Source organism: Muntiacus reevesi, chromosome 9 (assembly GCF_963930625.1).
Source record: "Muntiacus reevesi chromosome 9, mMunRee1.1, whole genome shotgun sequence".
Taxonomy (NCBI): Eukaryota; Metazoa; Chordata; class Mammalia; order Artiodactyla; family Cervidae; genus Muntiacus; species Muntiacus reevesi.
In genome coordinates, this window is record NC_089257.1 from 58,445,009 (window position 1) to 58,469,380 (window position 24,372).

Sequence of the window (24,372 nt, forward strand, 5' to 3'; positions counted from 1 at the left end):
TGCCTGGAAAATTCCATGGACAGAGGAGCCTGGTGGTCTACAGTCCATGGGTTTACAAAGAGTCGGACACGACTGCACATCTCCACACAAGTTAGGGGGAGATGGTGGTGAGCTCAGCTGGGGATACAGACCAGGAAGGGAGCGATTAACAACTGGAGTCATGAGTGCACCGAGCCGGAGAACAGGGCCATCAGGACTCAGGAGGGACATCCAGTCCCATCTTGGGAGAAAGGGAAGCTTTCTGAAGGCATTGATGGCTTAGCTGATACCGAAGGCTAAAAAGTGCAGAAAGTCTAAGCCAGGCTGAGGAAACAACTTGTAAAAAGCAACAGGTGGCGAGAGAACATGGGGCTTTCAAAGGACAAATTTTGCCTGGACAAAGTGGAAGGTAGGAGTGGGGACGGTTGAGGAGTGAAGCTCAGGGTTAAGCCGAGGTGAGATTTTTCAGGGCTTTGTAAATTCCATGAAGGGTATGGCTTAACTCCATTAACTTGAAAGTTTGGATTTACTTTAGCAAAATCACTCAATTAGAGAACAAAGTAAGACATAGATACATTTGGATAGGCACAGTAATGCGGTGTTCAAAGGACCTATCTACGGTTATCTACGGCTTATATACAGTTTTGGGGGGAAAGTTTTAGAACAGGTAGCCTCCTCCTTTGCACTATTTAAAGCAGGGGTTGGCAACCTTAAAGGTGATACATCTGGGCCTCCCTGGTGACTCAGTGGTAAAGAATCAGCCTGCCAATGCAGCAGATATGGGTTCAGTCTCTAGTCGGGAAGATCCACATGCTGTGGAGCAGCTAAGCCTCTGCACCACAGCTATTGGGCCTGTGCGCTAGAGCCTGGGAGCAGCAACTACTGAACCCGTGGGCTGCAACCACTGAGGCACGTGAGCCTAGAGCCTGTGCTCCACAAGAGAAGCCACCGCAGATAGAAGCATTAGCACCGCAACTAGAGCGTAGTCCCTGCTATCCACAAGTAGAGAAAAGCCCGTGCAGCAATGAAGACTCAAAAATAACAGACAAATTCTTTTAAAGTGACACATCTTATTGGGGCCCACTGCTTTCCTAGGGTGGGTTGTAGAGTACTGGCTCTGGGAAGATAGCACATATTAGGGCGTGCTGATCTAGGGAATGCTTATAATGAATCTCCATTTTTAACCTCAGAGCAACCCTATGGGGAGGTGTCACTATTATGCCCATTTAATAGATGAAGAAACTGAGGCTTGGAGAGTAAGGAGCAGACTGCCTGCACTGAGTTACCCGTGCTGCCAGTTACCGTGGGAGTGTGGGCAAGTTATTGTACTTCTCTGTGCTTCAGTTTCCTTATCAATAAAATGAGGATGCTAATAGTACCTACCTAAGAAAAGATAATAGTACCTACTTCATAGTTGTTGAGAGTATTAAGCACATTTGTATACATATATATGCTGGGAACTGTGTTCTTTTTTTAAATATAATTTTCTTATTTTTTGTGTTTGCTTTTTAAAAAATATTTTTGGTTGTGTTGGGTCATAGTTGCGGCACACGGGGTCTTCATTGTGGCATGCGGGCTTCTCTCTAGTGGGGGCTTGAGGGCTTAGTTGCCCCGCAGCATGGGGGATCTTAGTTCCCTGACCAGGGATCGGGCCTGCATCCCTGCATTGCAAGGCGGATTCTGTCACTGGGCCACCGGGGGAGTCCCTAGAACTGTGTTCTTGGCACAGAGTAAGGAAGGTCCCAGGAAGGGTCTGCTGTGGAAGCGCGTGCCAGCGAGCTACGTCATACGGTCTGTGGCTGTGCGTCCTGTTCTGTCTCATGACACAGCACTGCTTCCTGCTGATGGATCCCAAGAGGTTCTTTTATCCCTCAGGCCTAAGTTATTTCCAGGACACAGTGTTGTCTCCTGATGCACTAAGTGGCACCTTAGTGGCCTGAAAGAATGAATATTCCATCTTAAAAAGTTAAAAAAAATTTTTTCCCAAGAACTAGGCATCATGGAGAATGTGTTTGAACTGTGATTTAGGAAAATGGGATTAAGAAATGTCTGTGTTTCCACACGATGAGAAATTTTAGGCACTGCTGAGAGATGATGAGGAAGATAAAACTGGGAGAATTCAATTACTTTAGACTTTCAGAAGGAGGTGTAATTTCTAGCCTCAACAAATTACCATCGGACACTGCCCACAGAAGCAGTATCACACACCCTGGAGAAGACGGGTGTTTTGAGTGAAATCTGGAAAATTCAGAAGGTATTGAAACAAATCAGAAATACTGAGTTGCTCTGGCTGTGAAAGATATTTTTGAACCAGTTGTTTGAAGAGACCCTCTAATAACATGTATTTACAAGATTAGAATCAGAAAATGTGGCTCTTCTCAGAGCTTTAATTATACTGTACTGCGTACACCTACAATGACTATCTTAAAACATCCCCCTTTCTCTTCCTTTTGATGGAAACCATATGTAGGGACAAATGGGAGGTTATGTTTTGCAAACTCAGGGGCGTGAAAAGCTTTAATACTTCATGGGAACAAATCTAATGGTTGAAATAGAACATGATACTAAAGAACCCCATTGTTCTGAGCTTGTGTGCTGAGAAGCTCCATTGTGTTGTGTGGTCCAGGTCAACACCATGGAACAAAATGAGTGTGAAGTGCTCCTTCATCAGTAATCATGTGCACACACACCACACACCTTGTTTTCTCCCCATTGGATAGGGAGGTTAGACAATGAGTACACAATGCTTTTGTTGCCATTCAGACAACAGATGCCAGGTCTGCCCTTCAGATGCCCAGGTTAGAGATGGATGCAGAGAGGAAGGGGAGGGTGGTCTCCTAGGCATATGCCATCCTATTTGCTGTCTCTAATGGACCACATTTGAGCACTGACTGTGACAACTTCAGTCCAAATAAAATCAAATCTCCATTTGACGAAGAGCTTCGTGTTCAGTTGAGTATTCAATCAAAAAATTACTAAAATTAGAGCATGTTTCTAGTACAATTAACATCCTTTGCACTCATAATAAAATATTCAATAACTGGCCATTTTGCCTGTCAAGTAGGTGAATAAAAGCATTGCTATTAATCATTTAGCAGTTATTTCTTTGCCACTTTATTTTAAGTAGGCAGTTAAATTGAAACTGCACATGTTATTATTGATTTAGGTTTAATTTAATCCTTTTAAACAGAACAATTATTCCCAATTTATATGCCATTAAATCTTTTATGGATATGAACAGCAAATTCAATTTCTGTTTAAGTGTACAGTTTTTAATGCTTCTTTAAGGAGCAATAAAACTGACAATTGTTTCCAAGGATTTCTGAATTCTGTACTCATCGTAATCTTTTTATCAACAGCTTTTAAGTAAATAAAATGAAATAAATCCAAAGGATCAAAAAAATCACTTTTGCAGGTAAGAAACAAAAAGGTTTCACAAGTATATTGAAATCCTTTGGGAAGGTTATTTACAACCCAGAAAATTTCATCTAATACAGGCATTTATTCTGCTAAAAAAAAATTAAACATTTTAATAGAAGAAAAGTAGTTTAATGAACCAAAGGCCAAAGACTATCCACAAGTGAAGGGGTTGGATTGTTCTCTGGTGAATTTTGTTGACTGCAGTCATGCGGTTTGGATGATTCCAACCAAAGTCTCCCTTTTTTGACAACAGCTTTTGGCTGCAAAATAACCAAATATTTGCACCAGGTTCTTATTAGTACCAGTCTTGATTCACGGACAATCTGTGAGTTAAAATAAATTATCTTAAGAGGGCATGCTAGTAATTGCAATGTGAAATTCCAATACCTTGTTTCCATTAAGATTATCTTATGTGAAACAGAGGCTGCATCCTCACAAGGGAAATGCTATATGACACAGAACCTATTTAGAAACAGAATTCCCCTCCTTCAGTGAGAGCTTACAATGCTCTGCCAGACGTCTTCTGTGGAAGGCTCAGCTGTTCTTTTCATTCTCCAGAAACAGTAGCTAAAAGGCAGAGACCCAGACTGACAGTACTTCCAGGTGCTTACACTTTCTTTAAATAGTTTCTTGTACTTTTTTAAGATTTTTTTTTTTTGATGTGGACCATTTTTAAGAAAACCCACTCCAGTACTCTTGCCTGGAAAATTGCATGGACAGAGGAGCCTGGTGGGCTACAGTCCATGGGATTGCAGAGAGTCACACAACTGAGCGCACACACACACACACACACACACACACCATTTTTAAAGTCTAGATTGAATTTGTTACAATATTGTTTCTGTTTTATATATATATATATATATATATATATATTTTTTTTTTTTTTTTTTTTTTTTTTTTTTTTTTGACAAAAGGCATGTAGGATCTTAGCTCCCTGACCAAAGATGGAACCCACATCCCTTGCATTGGAAGGCAAGATATTAACCACTGGACCACCAGGGAAGTCCTCTCTTGTATTTTAACTGCCAGATACTAATGGCATTGGAATTGCAAGGTAGCTGTGATGTCATTGGAAGAGCACTGGAGGTCTTGACACCTGAGCCCTAGTCCAGATTTTGCCACTGAGCATTTATGTGAACTTGGGTAAGTTTCATATCCACTCTAGGCCTCAGGTTCCACCTTTTATTAATACAGTAAGGGATAGGCTGAACTTTAAAAGACCAAACAGCTCTAAGAACCCACCATGTAAAAAAATGAATTGGGCCTATCATGGGAAACTCACCGATGCATATAGGGGTTGGGGGAAAATTTTAAATTCAATCCATTAAAAAATTATAGTAACCAAAGACTTCCACATTTCCAAATTTGTCAGGGAGTAGAAACAGATGAATACAGTGAAGGTTGTGAATTAAACTTATCTCCTCAGTTACTTGGTTATAGTCTTCCTCTTGATAAACTGGCAGGACTGTAGGTGATGTAAATTTCAATAACACATTATGAGGTTTCAAACTCACTGTTTATTTACTTATTTTAACACAATAACGCATCCCCATTTGGAAATAAGCTGGAAAGGAACTCATGGTCGCCTCCGAGGGCAATAAAACCCCAGGAGTCACGGTAGCATTAGCATTTCTGGCAGGGACTGTGCCTCTAATAGACACAATTCATGCCCACGCACACACTTCACTTCCTCCTCTGACTGCTCGTCTGTCATGATGGCACAATGCCTGCTCTGAGGAATGCGTCAGGGTTTGACTGCTGCATAGATTGTGAGCAAGTGAACATAAGACAGCACTGACCAATACTTATGACAGCAGGTCACTTTGATATGATGATACCCATGTGATCAGAAATAAATAACCAGCATGCTAGTAGCTATTGCCAAATACTGTGTGAACCCCATAGGACTGGGTACATGTGGATGCATGCTCAGTCATGTCTGACTCTTTGTGACACTATGGACTGTAGCCCGCCAGGCTCCTTTGTGCATGGGATTTCCCAGGCAAGAATACTGGAGTGGGTTGCCAATTCCTTCTCCAGGGGGATCTTCCCGACTCAGGGATCAAATCTGTATCTCTTGCATCTCCTGCACTGGCAGGCAAATTCTTTACCATTGAGTCACCTGGGAAGCCCTTGGGTATAGAGTAGAATGCATTTGAAGAGGTTGGCCAGCCAATGACCTTAAATGGAAAATCTCTCTCATCAAGACAACATAAATTAACATGGATGAATGTTGCTAGAAACCAACAGGAATGAAAGTTGATGCCTGGAAGCTCTCAGAACATTCTTGATAAAACTAGAATGTTACACCTAGCCTCAAGTGTCTTTACTCTCCCAACCAGAGGCGTAAAAAAAATCTCTATGACATTTATGAGAGGAAGTAATCTCTCATCAGCTCAAATATATCTTATGTGCAAAATTGGAGGGGGAAGTTAAAATTCTGAGTTTGGGTTTTTACTAAGTCTCTCTACCTACTTTTGGTTTTGCTTATCCCATACTAATATTTAGGTCCTGGAAATCACCATTCAGTACTTCACTTGATTCTTGTATTATTAATTGGAAACAACATATAGTCGTCCCTGGCATGTGTGAAGAATTGGTTCCAGGACATGCCGAGAATACCAGATTCTGTGGGTGCTCAAGTGGCAGGACCCACCCTCTGTATCCATGGTACTACATCCATTAATTCAACTAATTGTGGGTTTTGTAATACTGTAGTACTATTTATTAACAAAAGATCCTCATGTGAGTGAACCCATTCAGTTCAAATTCATTTTGTTCAAGGGTCAACTATATATATATATGTATATGTATATACATATACACACACACTACATATTTATATATAAATACTACATATTTCATATATATATATGTGAAAGCTTTTGAGAGGAAAAATTATATACTACCACAAAAGTGCAGATGATTATTCCTGAGCCCTTTCCTTACTTTCAGTCTGTTCTGAACATTCAAGTTAACTGAGAATACCTTCCCACGCCTGTCTTCCACCCAGTAATTTCTGGCACAATGTGGTCTGTTAGACAGAATGGGGGATATTTGGTGAGGGCTCTGCTTCCCAGGTGATGAGAGAGGCTTCACTGAAGGAAAACATTCTGTTTTCCAGGAGGGAAATATATGCTGGGGGATATAGGCTACTGTGACCCTGTTCTTATGGGCTCTCAAAGGATGTGAATCTGAGCAAGCTCTGGGAGGTGGTGAAGGACAGGGAAGCCTGGTGTGCTGTAGTCCATGGGGTTGCAAAGAGTTGGACATGATTGAGTGACTCAACAACAACAAATGATCCTCATGCCCAAAAGTAAAATACCATTAATGTTTATGTGTTCTGAGGACACAGGATCCATTACAGATTTGTATTACTTAACTAAAATTTATCATTTTATATGCATATTTAATCTGGCCTTAGTCTATATTGAAGCTGTTACAGCTTTAATTTCTGATAGCAAAACTGAGTTCTTGACCAGATCAGTCCTTGATCAACTATCTAGATACATAAAATTGGAGACATAGACTTTGGAGTTAGAAGACAGTTCATTCAGTTCGATTTCTGGCTCAGCCACTTAGTAGCTATGTACACCTAACAAAACTTTCAGAGCCTTGGTTCCCCTTCTGCAAAATGGGGATAATATTGTCTAAGAGCCTCTTGTTGGGATAAATGAGATAGTATATATCTAGCAAATGGTCCTCCAAATAGTAGCTAATTATATTGAAGTATTTTTGTAAATAAAACCTTATCAAACACATATACCAGTTACTGTACTGCTGCTTTCTGATTTTTTTTTTTTTAACATATGAGGTTTCAGAGGGCCACAGGACTGAAGAGGTTATTTCTAATGCTCTAAGAATTACATTGATCTCTTTTTCCCTGAGTGCCGAGTGTCATAAGGCTAATTCTGGAGTGGGGTTTAAGGATTATCACGTGAAGATCCTCTTTCCACTCTTGATTCATTCACTGTAGTCAATGCTGCTCAAATTTCTATTAAGTAAAAGGTTTTTCTAATCCATATACATTGAGCTGAGGCTTGACTTTGCTGAGGTACAAGGGAGTAATTGCTTTGAGGAGGTTCTAGTAACATCAAAACACAAGAGTAGAGCTCAAGTGACTTGTGAGGCAGCTTTTAAAATGGTTGCCCATAAAAGCAAGAAGAAAGAGATTTTGCTTGGTTTTAAGGCAAGGCTTTGACTAATTATTTTGAACTACAGTTCCCAGAATGCTATCTACCTGACAGAAACGAAAGCCCTCTTGAATTTCATATTGAGAGCCTGTGATCAATTTGTGTATTTCTCAACTCATAAACTACTCAGATCCAAGCAACGATACACCTAGGAAAAGTTTCCAAGATGAACAGAGAAAGGGGCCAGTAAGGAAATGCTCAACTGGATGACATTTTTTTAAAGCTTAAAAAAAAAATTTATTCGGCTATGTTGGGGCCTTAGTTGCAGGATTTTTCAGTTGTGGCATGTTGGATCTATACCCTGATCAAGGATTGAACCTGGGCCCCCTGCATTGGAGTGCAAAATCTTAGCCACTGGACCATCAGGGAAGTCCCTGGATGATATTTTTGAGGCACTATTTCACTAAATGCTTTGGTTGTGTTTTCCTCTGTAGTAGAGAACTGGTTCTCCAAACAGTCAATGTATGAAGCACTACACAGCCAAACAATTACTAGGGCCATAACCCACTCTAATCCTGAGGATTATAGTCTTTCATTAATGTTTCCAAGGCAAGTCAGTCTAAGGAAAATATCATTATTTTAGGATCTGTGAATCAGAAGACCAAGGCCCTAACCATGCTTTTGACTTTGTATTATTCTTTATTTAAAAATACATTGATGTTTTTGAGGTTCCCTTGGAGTCTAAAGTGTCACATTCTTCTAGCTACTTGGATTTGTGAAATTGTTACTTTTCTTTTTACTCTTGAGTGGTGACTGTCTCTTCCTCCAGTGCTCTGAAAAAGAGAATCAATGGCTCTTCTAAGGGGATCCTGTGTAGTGAAAACGAACACTGGATTGAAAACTGAGAGCTGGGTGCTCATTTTATTTCTTCCACTAAATTACTTTGTGACACAGGAGATCAAGCCCTGAACCTTTAGGCTGGGAACACTGACTCCAAGACCCTACACTACCAGAGAACTAACCCTGCTGCTGCTGCTGCTAAGTTGCTTCAGTTGTGTTCGACTCTGTGCGACCCCACAGACGGAAGCCCACCAGGCTCCCCCATCCCTGGGATTCTCCAGGCAAGAATACTGGAGTGGGTTGCCATTTCCATCCCCAATGCATGAAAGTGAAAAGTGAAAGGGAAGTCGCTCAGTCGATGTCCAACTCTTAGCGACCCCATGGACCGCAGCCCACCAGGTTCCTCCATCCATGGGATTTTCCAGGCAAGAGTACTGGAGTGGGGTGCCATTGCCTTCTCCGAGAACTAACCCTAGGGAGTATCAAATAGTGAGAACTGACACAAAGGAAACCACTTGAATACAAGACCCAGCATCACCCAACCACCAGTAGTACCTATGCAGGACGCCTCATCTAAACAACAAACAAAACAAAAATACAAACCCAGGCATCAGCAGACAGGATTACCACCTCACTCAGCCTTGCCCATAAGAGGAAAAACAAACAAACAAACAAACAAACAAAAACTCAGCATAAATCTCACCCTATACAAAGCTTACACAAACCACTGGAGCAACCTCAGGAGGGCAGAAACCAAAAGGAAGAAAGAATTCAGCCTTGAAGCCTGGAAAAAGGAGACCTCAAACAAATAAATTTTAAAAAATAACGAAAAGGCAGGGAAATACTACACAAATGAAGAAACAAACTAGAAACACAGGAGTCCAAATAAATGAAGAGGGAATAGGCAAACTACCTGAAAAAGAATTCAGAATAATGATAGTAAAGATGGTCAAAAACCTTGAAACAAAATGGAGAAAATACAAGAATCAATTAACAAAGACCTAGAAGAATTAAAGAATAAACATACAGAGACAACACAATTACTGAAATTAAAAATACTCTAGAAGGAATCAATAGCAGAATATCTGAAGCAGAAGAATGAATCAGTGAGCTGGAAGATAAAATGGTGGAAATAACTTCTCAATAAAGTAAAAAGAATGAAAAGAACTGAGGACAGTCTCAGAAACCTCTGGGACAATATCAAATGCACCAACATTTGAATTATAGGGGTCCCAGAAGAAGAAGAGAAAAAGAAAGAGTAGAAAACTTTGAAGAGATTATAGTTGAAAATTTCCCCAACATGGAAAAAATCAAGTCTAAGAGGCACAAAGAATTCCATACAGGATAGACCCAAGGAGATACATACCAAGACAAATACTAATCAAACTAACAAAGATTAAACATAAAGAAAGAATATTAAAGGCAGCGAGGGATAAGCAACAAGTAACATACAAGGGAAACCCCATATGCTTAACAGCTGATCTTTCAGCAGAAACTCTGCAGGCTAGAAGGGAATGGCGGGATTTATTTAAAATACTGAAAGGGAAGAATCTACAACAAAGATTACTGTACTCAGCAAGGATCTCATTCAGAATCAATGGAGAAATAAAAAGCTTCTCAGACAAGAAAAAGTTAAGAGAATTCAGTACCACCAGATCAGCTTTACAACAAATGTTAAAAGGACTTATATAGTTAAGAAATACAAGAGAAGAAAAAAGATCTACAAAATCAACTCCAAACAGTTAAGAAAATGGCAATAGGAACATATATATCAATAATTACTTCAAATGTAAATGGATTAAATGCTCCAACCAAAAGACACAGACTGGCTGAATGGATACAAAAACAAGACCCATATATATGCTGTCTACAAGAAACCCATTTCAGACCTAAAGGCACATATAGACTGAAAGTGAGAGGATGGAAAAATATATTCCATGCAAATGGTGAGCAAAAGAAAGCTGTAGTAGCAATCCTCATATCAGACAAAATAGACCTTAAAGAATATTACAAGAGATAAGGAAGGACACTACATAATGATCAAGGGATCAATACAAGAGGCAGACATAACAATTGTAAATATCTATGCACCCAACATAGGAACGCCTCAAAACATAAGACAAACACTAACAGACATAAAAGGAGAAATTGACAGTAACACAATAATAGTAGGAGACTTTTAACACCCCACTCACACCAATGGACAGATCATCACAACAGAAAATTAATAAGGAAACACAAGTCTTAAATGATACATTAGGTGAGAAGGATCTCATTAATATCTTCAGGACATTCCATCCAAATGCAGAAGAATACACCTTCTTCTCAGGTGTACATGGAATGTTCCCCAGGATAGACCACATCTTGGGTCACAAATCAAACCTCAGTAAATTTAAGAAAATTGAAATCATATCAAGCATCTTCTCCAACCACAATGGTATGAGACTAGATATCAATTACAAGAAAAAAAAACTGTAAGAAACACAAAGACATGGAGATTAAACAACATGTTTCTAAATAGCCAACAGGTTACTGAAGAAATCAAAGGGAAATCAAAAAATTTCTAGAAACAAATGACAATGAAAACACGACAACTCAAAACCAATGGGATGCAGCAAAGCAGTTCTAAGAGGGCAGTTTATAGCAATACAATCCTACCTCAAGAAACAAGAAAAACACTGAATAGACAACCTAACTTTACACCTAAAACAACTGGAAAAAGAACAACAACAACAAAATAAAACCCAAAATTAGTAGAAGGAAAGAAATCATAAAGATCTGAGCAGAAATAGATGAAAAAGAAATGAAAGAAACAATAGTAAAGATAAATAAAACTAAAAGTTGGTTCTTTGAGATGATAAACAGTTGACAAGCCTTTAGCCAGACTTATCATGAAAAAAAGAGAGAAGAATCAAATCAACAAGATTAGAAATGAAAAAGGAGAGGTTACAATAGACAATGCAGAAATACAAAGGTTTATAAGAGACTATTATGAACAACTCTGACAATAAAATGGATAACCTGGAAGAAATGGACAGATTCTTAGAAAAGTTCAGTCTTCCAAGACTGAACCAGGAAGAAATAGAAATTATGAAAAACTCAGTTACAAGTACTGAAATTAAAGCTGTGATTAAAAAATCTCCCAAAAAACAAAAGCCCAGGACCAGATGGCTTCACAGGCGAATTCTGTCAAACATTTAGAGAACAGCTAATGCCTATCCTTCTAAAACTCTTTCAAAAAATTGCAGAGGAAAGAACACTTCCAAACTCATTCTATGAGGCCACCATCACCCTGATACCAAAACCAGACAAAGACAACATAAAAAAAGAAAACTGCAGGCCAATATCACTGATGAATATAGATGCAAAAATACTCAACAAAATTTTAGCAAACAGAATTCAACAACACATCAAAAAGCTCACACATCATGATCAAGTTGGGTTTATTCCAGGGATGCAAGGATTCTTCAATATATGCAAATCAATCAATGTGATACACCATATTAACAAATTTGAAAGAAAAACCATACGATCATCTCAACAGATGCAGGAAAAGCCTTTGACAAAATTCAGCACCCATTTATGATGAAAACTTCATAAAATTGGCATAGAAGGAACCCACCTCAACATAGTAAAGGCCATATATGATAAGCCTACAGCAAACATTATTCTCAATGGTGAAAAACTGAAAGCATTCCCCCTAAGGTCAGGAACAAGACAAGGGTGTCCACTTTCACCACTATTATTCAACATAGTTCTGGAAGTCCTAGCTACAGCAATCAGAGAAGAAAAAGAAATAAAAGGAATCCAGATAAGAAAAGAAGAAGTAAAGCTCTCACTGTTTGCAGATGACATGATACTGTACATAAAAAAACCCTAAAGATAGTTATCAGAAAATTACTAGAGCTAATCAGTAAATTTAGCAAAGTTGCAGGATACAAAATCAATACACAGAAATCACTTGCATTTCTATTTACTAACAATGAAAAATCAGATATAGAAATTAAGGAATCAATCCTATTCACCATCACAACAAAAAGAATTAAATATCTAGGAATAAACTTACCTAAGGAGACAAAAGGACTGTATACAGAAAATTATAAGACACTAATGAAAGAAATAAAATATGACATAAACAGATGGAGAGATATTCCATGTTCCTGGGTAGAAAGAATCAATATTGTGAAAATGAGTATACTAACAAATCTAATCTACAGATTCAGTGTGATCCCTACCAAATTACAAATGACATTTTTCACAGAACTAGAACAAAAAATTTCACAATTCATATGGAAACACAAAAGACCCTGAGTGGCCAAAGCAGTCTTGAGAAAGCAGCATGGCACTGGAGCAATCAACCTTCCTGACTTCAGATTATACTACAAAGCTACAGTCATCAAGACAGTATGGTTCTGGCACAAAAACAAAAATATAGACCAATGGCACAAGATAGAAAGCCTGGAAATAAACCTATGCACTTATGGGTACCTTATTTTTGACAAAGGAGGCAAGAATATACAATGGGCAAAGACAGCCTCTTCAGTAAATGGAGCTGGGAAAATTGGACAGCTGTGTGTAAGAGAATGAAATTAGAACACTTCCTAACACCATACACAAAGATAAACTCAAAATGGATTAAAGACCTAAATGCTAAGACCAGAAACTATAAAACTCTTAGAAGAATACATAGGCAGAACATTTGATGACATAAATCAAAGCAAGATCCTCTATGACCCACCTCCTAGAGTAATGGAAATAAAAACAAAAGTAAACAAGTGGGACCTGATTAAACTTAAAAGCTTTTGCACAGCAAAGAGAACTATAAGCAAGGTGAAAAAGACAACCCTCAGAATGAGAGAAAATAATAGCAAATAAAACAACTGACAAAGGATTAATTTCCAAAATATACAAGTAGCTCATACAACTCAATGCCAGAAAAACAAACAACCCAATCAAAAAGTGGGAAGAAGACCTAAACACACATATCTCCAAAGAAGACATACAGATGGCTAACAAACACATGAAAAGATGCTCAACATCACTCATTATTAGAGAAATGTAAATCAAAACTACGGTGAGATACTACCTTACACCTGTCAGAATGGCCATCATCAAAAAGTCTACCAACAATAAATGGTGGAGAGAGTGTGGAGAAAAGGGAACGCTCTTGCACTGTTGGAGGGAATGTACATTGATACAGCCACTGTGGAAGATGGTATGGAGATTCCTTAAAACACTAGGAATAAAACCACCATGTGACCCAGCAATCCCACTCCTAGGCACGTATCCTGAGGAAACCAAAGTTGAAACAGACATATGTATCCAATTTTTCATTGCAGCACTATTTACGATAGCTAGAACATGGAAGCAACCTGGAAGTAACTTAGATGTCCATCAACAGATGAATGGATAAAGAAGTTGTGGTACATATACACAATGGAATAAATATGGAATATTTATATTCCATAAAAAGGAATGCATTTGAGTCAGTTCTGATAAGGTGGATAAACCTAGAACCTATTATACAGAGTGAAGTGAGTCAGAAAGAGAAAGATAAATATTGTATTCTAATGCATATATACAGAATCTAGAAAAATGGTACTGAAGAATTTATTTATAGGGCAGCAATGGAGAAACAGACATAGAGAATGGACTTACGGACATGGGGAGAGGGGAGAAGAGGGTGAGATGTATGGAGAGAGTAACATTACCATATGTAAAATAGATAGCCAACGGGGATTTGCTGTATGGCCTAGGAAACTCAAACAGGGGCTCCGTATCAACCTAGAGGGGTGGGATGGGGAGGGAAATGGGAGGGAGGTTCAGAAGGGAGGGGATATATGTATACCTATGGCTGATTCATGTTGCGGTTTGACAGAAAACAGCAAAATTCTGTAAAGCAATTATCCTTCAATAAAGAAATAAATTTAAAAAATACATTGAATAGTATTTACATTGTCCTCGGGTAAAAAGCAAGGTTAAAGTCAGGTCTCCGAGCACCGTTCGAAGAGGAAAAACTCTACATCGGGGAAATGAGATCACATAATGGATCCTTACCTTGGTTTCTTCCTCATAAAAGTACAGACAAGAATACCTACCCTTCCCGATGCCCTGTTTCTATAAATAAAACTACCATTTATTACCTAGGAGACTATGACTCTCTTAGATTAGTGCTACAATAAAAACATGGTTTAAAGCATAGAGTCAGACTGCAGGAGTTTGCTGCTCCACCACGCCCCTGGTGAAATAAATAACCAGCTTCTGTAAGCCTCATTTGCAGTCTCTAAGATGGGATCATGATAGTGTCCACCTGTTGGGGCTGCCATGAGGATTAAATAAGATGATACATATCAAGTGTCTGGCACAGGGACGGCTTGGGACAAGTATTCTGTCAATGCTTTGTTGTCGGAACCTTAAAGTAATCTTTGCCTTCTCTTGTTCTTTCCAACCCCAGTTCTAAATTGTCACCAAGTCCTAGCAATTCTTTATATACATATGTCTCTACTCATTAGCTGTAAAGGGAATAAATAAAAAATTGCTATAAAGGAAATACACTCATATAAGAGTATGTATTGGTTGGAACTTCCCTGGTGGTCCAGTGGTTAAGACTCCATGCTTCCACCATGAGGATCTTGTCCCTGGTCAGGAAACTGAGATCCCACAGGCTGCGCGGCAAGGCCGGAAAAAAAGTATGTGTTGGTTATCTCTGAGGAGGAAGACGGGTGTGAGAAGGGGAACAAGGAAGCTATCTGCAACATTTTATGTTTTAAAAAATATATCTGAAACAAATATGGCAATAAGGGTGAGATGGTATTTTTCTCTGTACTTTTCTGTGGGTTAGAATTTTTTCTTAATTAAAAACCTCAGGGAATTTCCTGGTGGTCCAGTGGTTAGGACTTGGTGCTTTCACTGCTGTGGCCCGGGTTCGATCCTGCAGGCTGCACTGCATGGCCAAAGTAAATAAATAAATAAAGTATTTTTTTAAAAAAAAGAAACCCTCAACCTCAGTAACAAAGCACTCTGATGTTAGGTGACTTCATCTCTGTCAGCTTCATTTTCCTGACCTGTAAAATGGGACTAGCAGCACTTTCTTGTGGGATTGCAATGAAGAATTGAGTGGTTACAATGGCCTTTCAAAAGAGATGACATTATTATTACTGTTGTCATTATAATTATTACCATCTGGTGGTCTCTCTGCTGTGTTTTTACCATCTAATTCATAATGCACCAGCTTGCAGAATAATCTTCCTTGAATACTGCTTCATCTCACTGTCCTCCCCAAGAACCTGCGTTTTCTCCTCTGGGTATACCCAACCCCATTCAGTCGGGGGTGGCGAGCTGGTTAAAGCCTTCCTAAGCCCCTCTTTCACCCCCTAACTCTGTGGCTGCATCCAGTTATAGCATTTATCACTTGTCAGTAAGTCTCCTACATACAAATGAGTTCCATTCAAAGAGTCAGTTAGCTAAGTCCAATTTATTTGTAAGTCTAACAAAGTTATCCTTGGTACCCAGCTAACAAAATGGCCTTTATAGTACTGTACTGTTAGGGTTTATAATAGGTTCATATCTTTGAAAGTGCATGACTTGAAGGTTCGTATGTAGGGGACTTACGCTGCTCCGACAGCCCCTAAGAAGCAGACAAGCTCGATTCAACTAAGTATCTTCAGTGAAAGAGAAAGAAGAAAGGGGGAAAAGACTTAGGGCTGGGCTCTCATTCTGGCTCCTATGAAAGCCTGAGCCAGGAGTGTATCCTTGGGAAACATCATTTGAGTTCTGTGTTCAGTGTCATGTCCGTGGCATGGGCTGGTGGTATCCACAGAGGCCCTTGTAAGCAGGCCCCTCCTCTAATTTCCCTACATTTAAAAACCATCCTCTGTCATCAAATGGGGCTCAACGGGCCCCACACACTCATGTTAATCCTGTTCTTTTTTCCCCAAATCTTGTCTAGTTTCCAAAACCCTGCCTGCCCAAGTTCTAAGCCTTCCAATAAACTTTCCTCAATTTACTTTAACCCTAAGTTAAAAAGCATCTAACACAAAGAAGGTCTGGGAGGGAGGGGATGTCTGTATACATAGCTGATTCACTGTTGTATAGCAGAAATTAATACAACATTATAAAGCAGCTATATTCCAATTCAAAAAAATAAAAGCAGTTTATACTGCACATTAGTAAAAATTGTTTCCTTAAACTTAATAGAATAAGGCAAGGCATTATTTTCTACAATCCCATGCACCCTTATTACTTGGCTAACAAAATTAAGCCCTACTTCTGACTTTATATTATTCCTCCTCCTCAACCCTTCAGCTTTGGTTTATTGAAAAAAAAAAAACATGGTAGGAGAGTGTTTCTTTTTTTTTTAATCTAACACATACATAACTTACTAAGAGTCACTGTTTGAAGCACTTTATATATATATATGAAGCACTTTATATATATATATATATACACACACACACACACAAACACACACACAATAAACTGTGAGGTAACTACTATTATTATCCCATTTTTACTGATGAGGAGCTGAGGCACAGAGAATTTAAATGGGCTTGGCCAAGGTCACACAACTAGTCAGCGGCAGAATCTGAAACCACTTAGTTTGCTTCAGATCTTTGTAACTTACCACCATCCCAAGACCCCTTTCTAATCAATAGCTGTGAACTTCAGTACTCTAGTGTGTCATTTATATTTTCATTAAAACTGAATAATATTGCACTCATTTATATCTTCTTAGATGTTTTGGTAGCTTCTATCGTAAAGTGAATACATCATAAATACTGATGATTATAGAAATTAAATCTCTGTGATTATATAAGCCCAGGAAGGCAGACCTCTCCTGGCTCAGGTAGAGGGCTCAAGTCCCCCCCAACAATGTACTTCACTGACAGTGATGGCAGTCTTGTGAGAGAGGCAGGCTGGCTCATTTCACAGGAGAGAAAAAATAAACTGCAAGAGACTGAACGGGACTTATTTCAGATTATACACTAAACACCATTGCCTCGACCAACTCAAGAACACCTGAGTCCATGATCATGGCACTTTTCTAGATCAGGCTTTCTGGGATTTCTCCAAGGTGAGGTCATAGCAGTAGAGACACTTGGAATATGGACAGGAGGTAAGGAGCATAAGAAATACAAATATCCTTATCGTTAATAACTATTCTCATCAACAATCTTGGCTCCAAGCTGCCCTTAACTGCTTGGAGATCTGTCTCACACACATTACAAAGGAGCTTGTTACAAGAGCCTGTTCAGAAACAGACTCACAGACTTAGAAAATGAACTTCTGGTTGCCAAAGGGGAAAGGTTGTTGAGGGGGAGGGATAAAGGAAGAGTTTGCGATTAACATGTACACACTACTATAAATAAAGTAGATAATCAACAAGGAACCTACTGTATAGCACAGGCAGTTCTACTCAATATTCAGTAATATTGAAAAAAGATAAGAATGGGAAAATAATGAAAAAAGAATTAGATATATGTATACCTATAACTGAATCACTTTGCATACCTGAAAGTAATACAACATTGTAAATCAATTATATCCACTATAAAATAAAAAAATCCCCAAACAAGAGTCTGTCCTTACTTTCACTTGGGACAGTACCAGTAATTACGTAACAGTGCATCTCAGAACCCACTGTTTTCTTACACAAGCCAATTCCTTACCTGTTAATTGCACCAGCATCTTGGGTGTGGAGGTTTTCCTCGCAGGTCCTCTGAGCTGCTTTTCTGCTTGCTTCCTCTTCCGTCTCACTCAAGTTCTCCTCCTCTAGGCTGTCAGGCTCCATGTCATTGTCCTGAATTTGATCTTCAAGCTCAGACCGGGACTTGATCTTTTGAGTGGGGCTTTCTGAGTCAGATTCCAAAGAGTCTTTTGAAATCAAATGTAAGTCTTCTTTCTTAAATGATGGCTCTGTGGACTGGACCTTTAAGTTGGTGTGGACAGGAGATTGAATAGACAGCTTGGGAATGAATTTACTATGACTCATCTTGAGAAAAATATAAAAATGAACAGGGATTCTCTCTTGTGGATGACAGCAGCTGGCTGGATATTTAAAGTTGTGGTTCACAAAAGCATTTGCCTAAAAAAATTATATTTATGTTATTCTGTGACAATTAAAATCTCTAATTCCAATATTAATAAAAAATTAAATAAGAGAACCTCATTATATTATCTGCAGGCTTTTGTATGCATCCTTTTCTAAGTATGAGAAAGGTCTACTGGAAAAACTATTGTGTTTTTCCATTTACAGGAACACTTCTGCTGCAGAGCTCATAAACAGTCTAAGTAATCAAATGCAGCCTTATTGAGGAAATCAAATGACTGGAACCCTTTTTCTAGCTTCCAAGGGCCTGTTATAGATAAGATTGGACAAAGCCAAATGGGTAATTACAGATAGTACTTCAATGTCTTATTTCCAATATCCAGGGTACTGATATATATATATATATATATATATATGCCATGTTCAGTAGTATTTATGGACAGAGTTAAACAGGTTCAGGGTCTGCCTTTTGGAAAATAAAGGAGGGGGAGACAGTATGGTTTCCACAGTTGGAATTGAAAAGATGATGGAAGCTAATTTGTTCCTAGACCTGTACTGGCTGACTTTTCATTTGAAAGACTTTGATATCCAGGTTGCTACCAGGTAGGAATATATAATTTAGGTGGATGTAACCTGGAGAAGGCAATGGCAGCCCACTCCAGTACTCTTGCCTGGACAATCCCATGGACAGAGGAGCCTGGTAGGCTGCGGTCCATGGGGTCCTGAAGAGTCGGACACACCTGAGCAACTTCACTTTCAGTTTTCACTTTCATGCATTGGAGAAGGAAATGGCAACCCACTCCAGTGTTCTTGCCTGGAGAATCCCAGGGATGGGGGAGCCTGGAGGGCTGCCATCTATGGGGTCGCACAGAGTCGGACACGACTGAAGCAACTTAGCAGCAGCAGCAGCAACATGGAGATCAACTTCAGCTCAGTATTAATAAAAACCCCATAATAATGATCAAAACTGTTCAACAAAAGATTTGATGGCCTTGTGAATTCTGCCATTCAGTGATTCATAGCAGAGGCTGGTTATCCACGTGAACCTGAAAGGGATGCTGTCCTGGGGAATGTTGGCTGGGTGGAAGATTGGCCTGAATAACAGCTGGGGCCCCTTCTAACTCGCTTAAGAGTATGATTCCAAGTGAGCCCTCCCTGTCTCAAAGGGCTGTCATAAAGACCCACGAGATGGTTTACGGAAAGGGTGCTTTGAGTTCAGATACAATTGAAAGGAAATGATGTTTTTGGATTGTGCTTCCTTTCATCTCTAGCTGGCATTTCTGTTTGCTCTGTCTTCTATCTCACTGCCTTTATGCCATTTTCCCCCCTGTAGGTCAGATAACAGAAACAACCTTTCTGATCAGAGATTACTGTAAAATTTGTTTTAATGGTCTACTCCTATTCTTTTGGCAAATCCTTCCTTTAATTAAATAACACGACCTTCTTTTTAGTCTCAGTTGACCTTGTTGCTAACGTTTCTATGGAACATCCTCAACTCCTTGGAGGAAAGCACCTTAACAAACAAGACAGACCAAAGGTAACATTCATATTGAAATACATATGATATTTAAATATCTATGATTTTATTTTTAATTTAAAGTTCCCCCCTCTTGGTAGACTAACATATTATTTGTCAAACTGTTTGCATTAATTGCCTTATTTTAAAAATATATATTTCATTCTACCATATTATTTTAACTTTGATAAATGGATCAACCGTCGCTTTTAGGATATTTTTAGAAAGCAGCAGATCCCTTAAATACTAACACGTTTTAACCAAAACAGTTTGTAATAATACATCTTTAAGAGTTCAAGTCACTGTACTTGGGATCTTTAAAAAGCTTGAAATAATCATTATATTTCAATTTGGAACTGCTCCTTCATGAAATAATTCAGTCCCTTCTATTTCTCTTCGTTTCTTAAATGACATAGACTAGGGTTTCTTGGAGTTAATCAATTAAAAATGTTCATAGAAAAAGATAGAATTTTTGTTGTTGATGTTTGGGAGATAATGAAGAGAGCAAAGCCAGATACCATCCAAGTTGGGTCATCTGTGGAGGTGTAATTTTATAAAAGCATGGGATTAAAAAAGGAAAAGCTGATGACTGAAAAAAAATTAGAAAGTGGGACTTCTAAATGCAGTGAATGTGCCTCCCTACTGGCACAAAGTGTTTCACTGAAATTTCAGACAAAGACAGGCTTACACATCTCCTAAGTAAATAAGACAGACAGGGATAAACCAGTGGCACCAAGAAACCGCTCATTCCCAAGGGGTCCCGTCAAGATCCTTGGGCCCAGCCCGTTACATTAGTACTGGGAGGAACACATTTTCTTCTGTAGGTGAAATGTAGCCCTGCTTTAAGGGTTCATCCACCAAGACGAGTGCAGAGGAAAAGTTACCCTGTTTTGGAATAAGTCCTAAGCTGCCCAAAGGGGCGTGGCGTTTATTTCCTCCCTCCGCCTATTCTCTGATGGACAAGACTCGGCAGCCAGGGGCATTTTAAGGCCCAGGAAGTAATGGGTGATCTGGCGGGTCTGATGCCCCGACCGGCCTGATCAACCCAGGATAGGGCTGTTCTGGGAGTCTGGGCGCCAAAGTCTTTCCAGATCCCGACCACCGGCCCCTGGGCTCCGTCCCTGCCTCGGCCACCGTCTGTCCTTCCCGTCTGGGTCCCAAGTGCTCCCGCTTGTGGGCTCCTTTTTCTCCCCACCTGGATCACTTTCCTCGAGAGGTTTTCTCCTGTCCCCATCCACGGTCCCACCGTCCACCCCCAATCCCTGCTCGGGCGCACCGCACACCCTGTTTGGGAGGCAAACGCCTGTCACCTGCCGGGCGTTCCTGGCTGCCGCGACCCTGGAGGCCCCGCATCCTCAGTGCTGGCGCCTCCCGGTCCCGCCCTGCGTCTCCCAGCGCTGCCCTGGAGACCGGGGCCAACAGAGCCAGCCCCGCGCGACTCGGGCCGCCCGGCTGTGGGCGGGGCCTTGGCGAGAGGGCGGGGCCTGTGCAGTCCGTCCCGGCATCCGCGTTACACAGCGCGGTGTCTAGTCAGTCCAGGTGGAAAGGGTGGGAAACGTTGTGATGACCAAGTATGGGGCACAGCTCCCAGGATCCCGGGAGCTCCCAACGAAGCCGCTCGCAGCCCATACTGGCTTTTCCAAAGTTGAAAAGCAAGGAAAGACAGGCCACCGAGTGAGAAGGGGATATGTAAAGAACTCCTACAAATTAAGAAAACAAAGAATCCAATTTAAAAATGGGCAGATGACTTAACAGAAATTTCACAGAAGAAATCCAGTGGCCAGTAACTATGTGTTGTGGATGGAGAAGGTTAATAATCAGAAGAGGATAAAGTAAAGCCACTGTGGATACCATCCACACTCACCACGTGGGCAAACATTAAAACCCTTGACAGCGCCCAGGGTTGGGAAGGATGGTAGGGCAAAGATCCCTCATATCCTGCAGACGGGAGTGTGAGTTCGTGCAGATACTTTGGAAAATGGCTTCACATTAGCTCGGATGTGTACACCCTGTGATTCAGCAATTTCATTTTTTAGGTGTTTATCCCCCACCTGTGTATGCTTATGTGCATCCAAACTGGAAATAACTGAAATGTCCATCAACAGTTGAATAGTTAATTTAATTGTAGTATTTCCCAAATCATTGCAGATGGTGACTGCAACCATGAAATTAAAAGAGGCTTGCTCCTTAGAAGAAAAGTTATGACCAACATAGACAGCAGAGACATTACTTTACCAACAAAGGTCTGTCTAATCAAAACTGTGGTTTTTCCAGTAGTCATGTATGAATGTGAGAGTTGGACTATAAAGAAAGCTGAGCACTGAAGAATTGATGCTTTTGAACTGTGGTGTTGGAGAAGACTCTTGAGAGTCCCTTGAACAGCAAGGAGATCCAAGCAGTCCATCCTAAAGGAAATCAGTCCTGAATATTCATTGGAAGGACTGATGCTGAAGCTGAAACTCCAATACTTCGGCCACCTGATGTGAAGAACTGACTCATTGAAAAAGACCCTGATGCTGGGAAAGATTGAAAGCGGGAGGGGAAGGAGACGACAGAGAATGAGATGGTTGGATGGCATCATCAGCTCAATGGAAATGAGTTTGAGTAAACTCTGGGAGTTGGTGATGCACAGGAGGCCCAGCATGCTGCAGTTCATAGGGTCGCAAAGAGTTGGACACGACTGAGCGACTGAACTGAACTGATTTCATATACTGACATACTATACGATAGCAAAAATTAATGAAATACAACTGCATGCAATAAAACAGAGGCATATTAGAATACAATATTGAGTTAAAAAACACCCCAATACATTGTATGATTTTGTATATAAATAGTTTTAAAAGACAAAATTGAACTGCATTATGTTTATGGATATATACTTAGTGTATAGAAAAGAAAAAGAAAGTGAAGAAAAACAAAGTGTCTGACTCTTTGTGACCCCATGGACCATAGCCCACCAGGCTTCTCCGTCCATGGAATTTTCCAGGCAAGACTACTGGAGTGGATTGCCATTTCTTTCTCCAGGGATACTTAGTGAAGAAAACTATAAAAAAAAAAAAGTAAATCTTATAAACTTAGGATTGTGGTTAGTTCTGGTGGGTAGGACAGGGTGGAGACTTGGGGATAGAGTGCCTTTCAGATTGTATTTTCTGAATTTTAATGCTGGTTATATAGATATTCATTTTGGAACAATTCATTAAGCTATACACATGTATGTGTAGAATATTTCGCTATTTAAAAAATCTTCAAAGAAGAGTAAAGAAAGGAAGGGTTGGGAATTATATTCATATTAACACAGAATTAAAACCACAAATAGATTTGGATAACTGTCTTCAAAGATACAAGAAATCTTCAATTCTTCAATACCAGTTGCCTCATTAATGATAGGAAACACAGAGAATTGGAAAAATTCATTAGTACTCAATTTTGCTATTTTTATTCTGCTTTTTATTAGAGTTAGATTTTTTTTGACAAGGGAAATATAACCTTTACTATGGTAAAATAATTGAACCCTACAACACTGCTTGATTTGTTTGATTTGATTATGACTTAGGAATGTATGGTTGACTAGATAAAAGCTACATCCTAGTTTTGTTTCATATGCTTGTGGTTGATGCTATTATTATTTTAAAAAATATAAAAAAAAATATCTATTTTCTGTCATCTTTGACTTTTAGTTCAACAGTGATTTATTATTTGCTGGTCAAATTGCATTACAAAAACTTAAAGTAATTTCCTTCCTCCCACATTCTTGTATTTTATTGAAATAAATATAGTTGGAGCTGACAAAGAGGCCTCTGACTGATTTGGAAATAATTTTAACAGTGGCATTTAAAGAAGATTTGCTTACTTATTTTTTTGGCTGTGGTGGGTCTTTGTTGCTGCACATGGGCATTCCCTAGTTGCTATAAGTGGGGGCTACTCTGTTGGGGGTGCGCAGACTTCTCATTGCTGTGGCTTCTCTTGGCGGAGCACAGACTCTAGGCGCAAAGGCTTCAGAAGTTTCAGTTCTCAGGCTCTAGAGTGCTGCCGCCAGCTCAGTAGTTAATGGCACACTGGCCTAGTTGTTCTGCAGCATGTGGGATCTTCTCAGATCAGGGATCAAACCCGTGTCCCTTGTATTGCAAGGTGAATTCTTAACCACCAGACCACCAGAGAACCCCTCCACAGTGGCATTTTTTTAATGAATTCTTTTGAAGTTTAGTTGATTTACAATGTTGTGTTCCTTTCAAGTGTACAGCAAAGTGATTCAGTTATATATACACACACACACACACATATATCTATCATATATGTTTATATACATCTGTACATCTCCATATATCTAGACATTTATAGTCTCTTTTAGATTATTTTCCATTATAGGTTATTATAAAATATTAAGTATAGTTTCTCTATTTATTTGAATTGTTCACTTAAAAATTCTTTCT

The 24,372-nt window shown here is 39.5% G+C and overlaps 1 protein-coding gene across 3 annotated transcripts in view; it reads right to left on the minus strand.

Annotated features, from left to right (window-relative positions):
* JHY (junctional cadherin complex regulator) overlaps positions 1-18,366 on the minus strand; it is a 73,066-nt gene extending 54,700 nt beyond the window's left edge. For all 3 annotated transcript variants that reach the window (XM_065946157.1, XM_065946156.1, XM_065946155.1), the window contains exon 1: positions 18,044-18,366. In XM_065946157.1, the coding sequence (XP_065802229.1) occupies positions 18,044-18,366 (323 nt within the window). The remainder of the gene's footprint in view (positions 1-18,043) is intronic.
* Between the last annotated feature and the right edge of the window lie 6,006 nt (positions 18,367-24,372).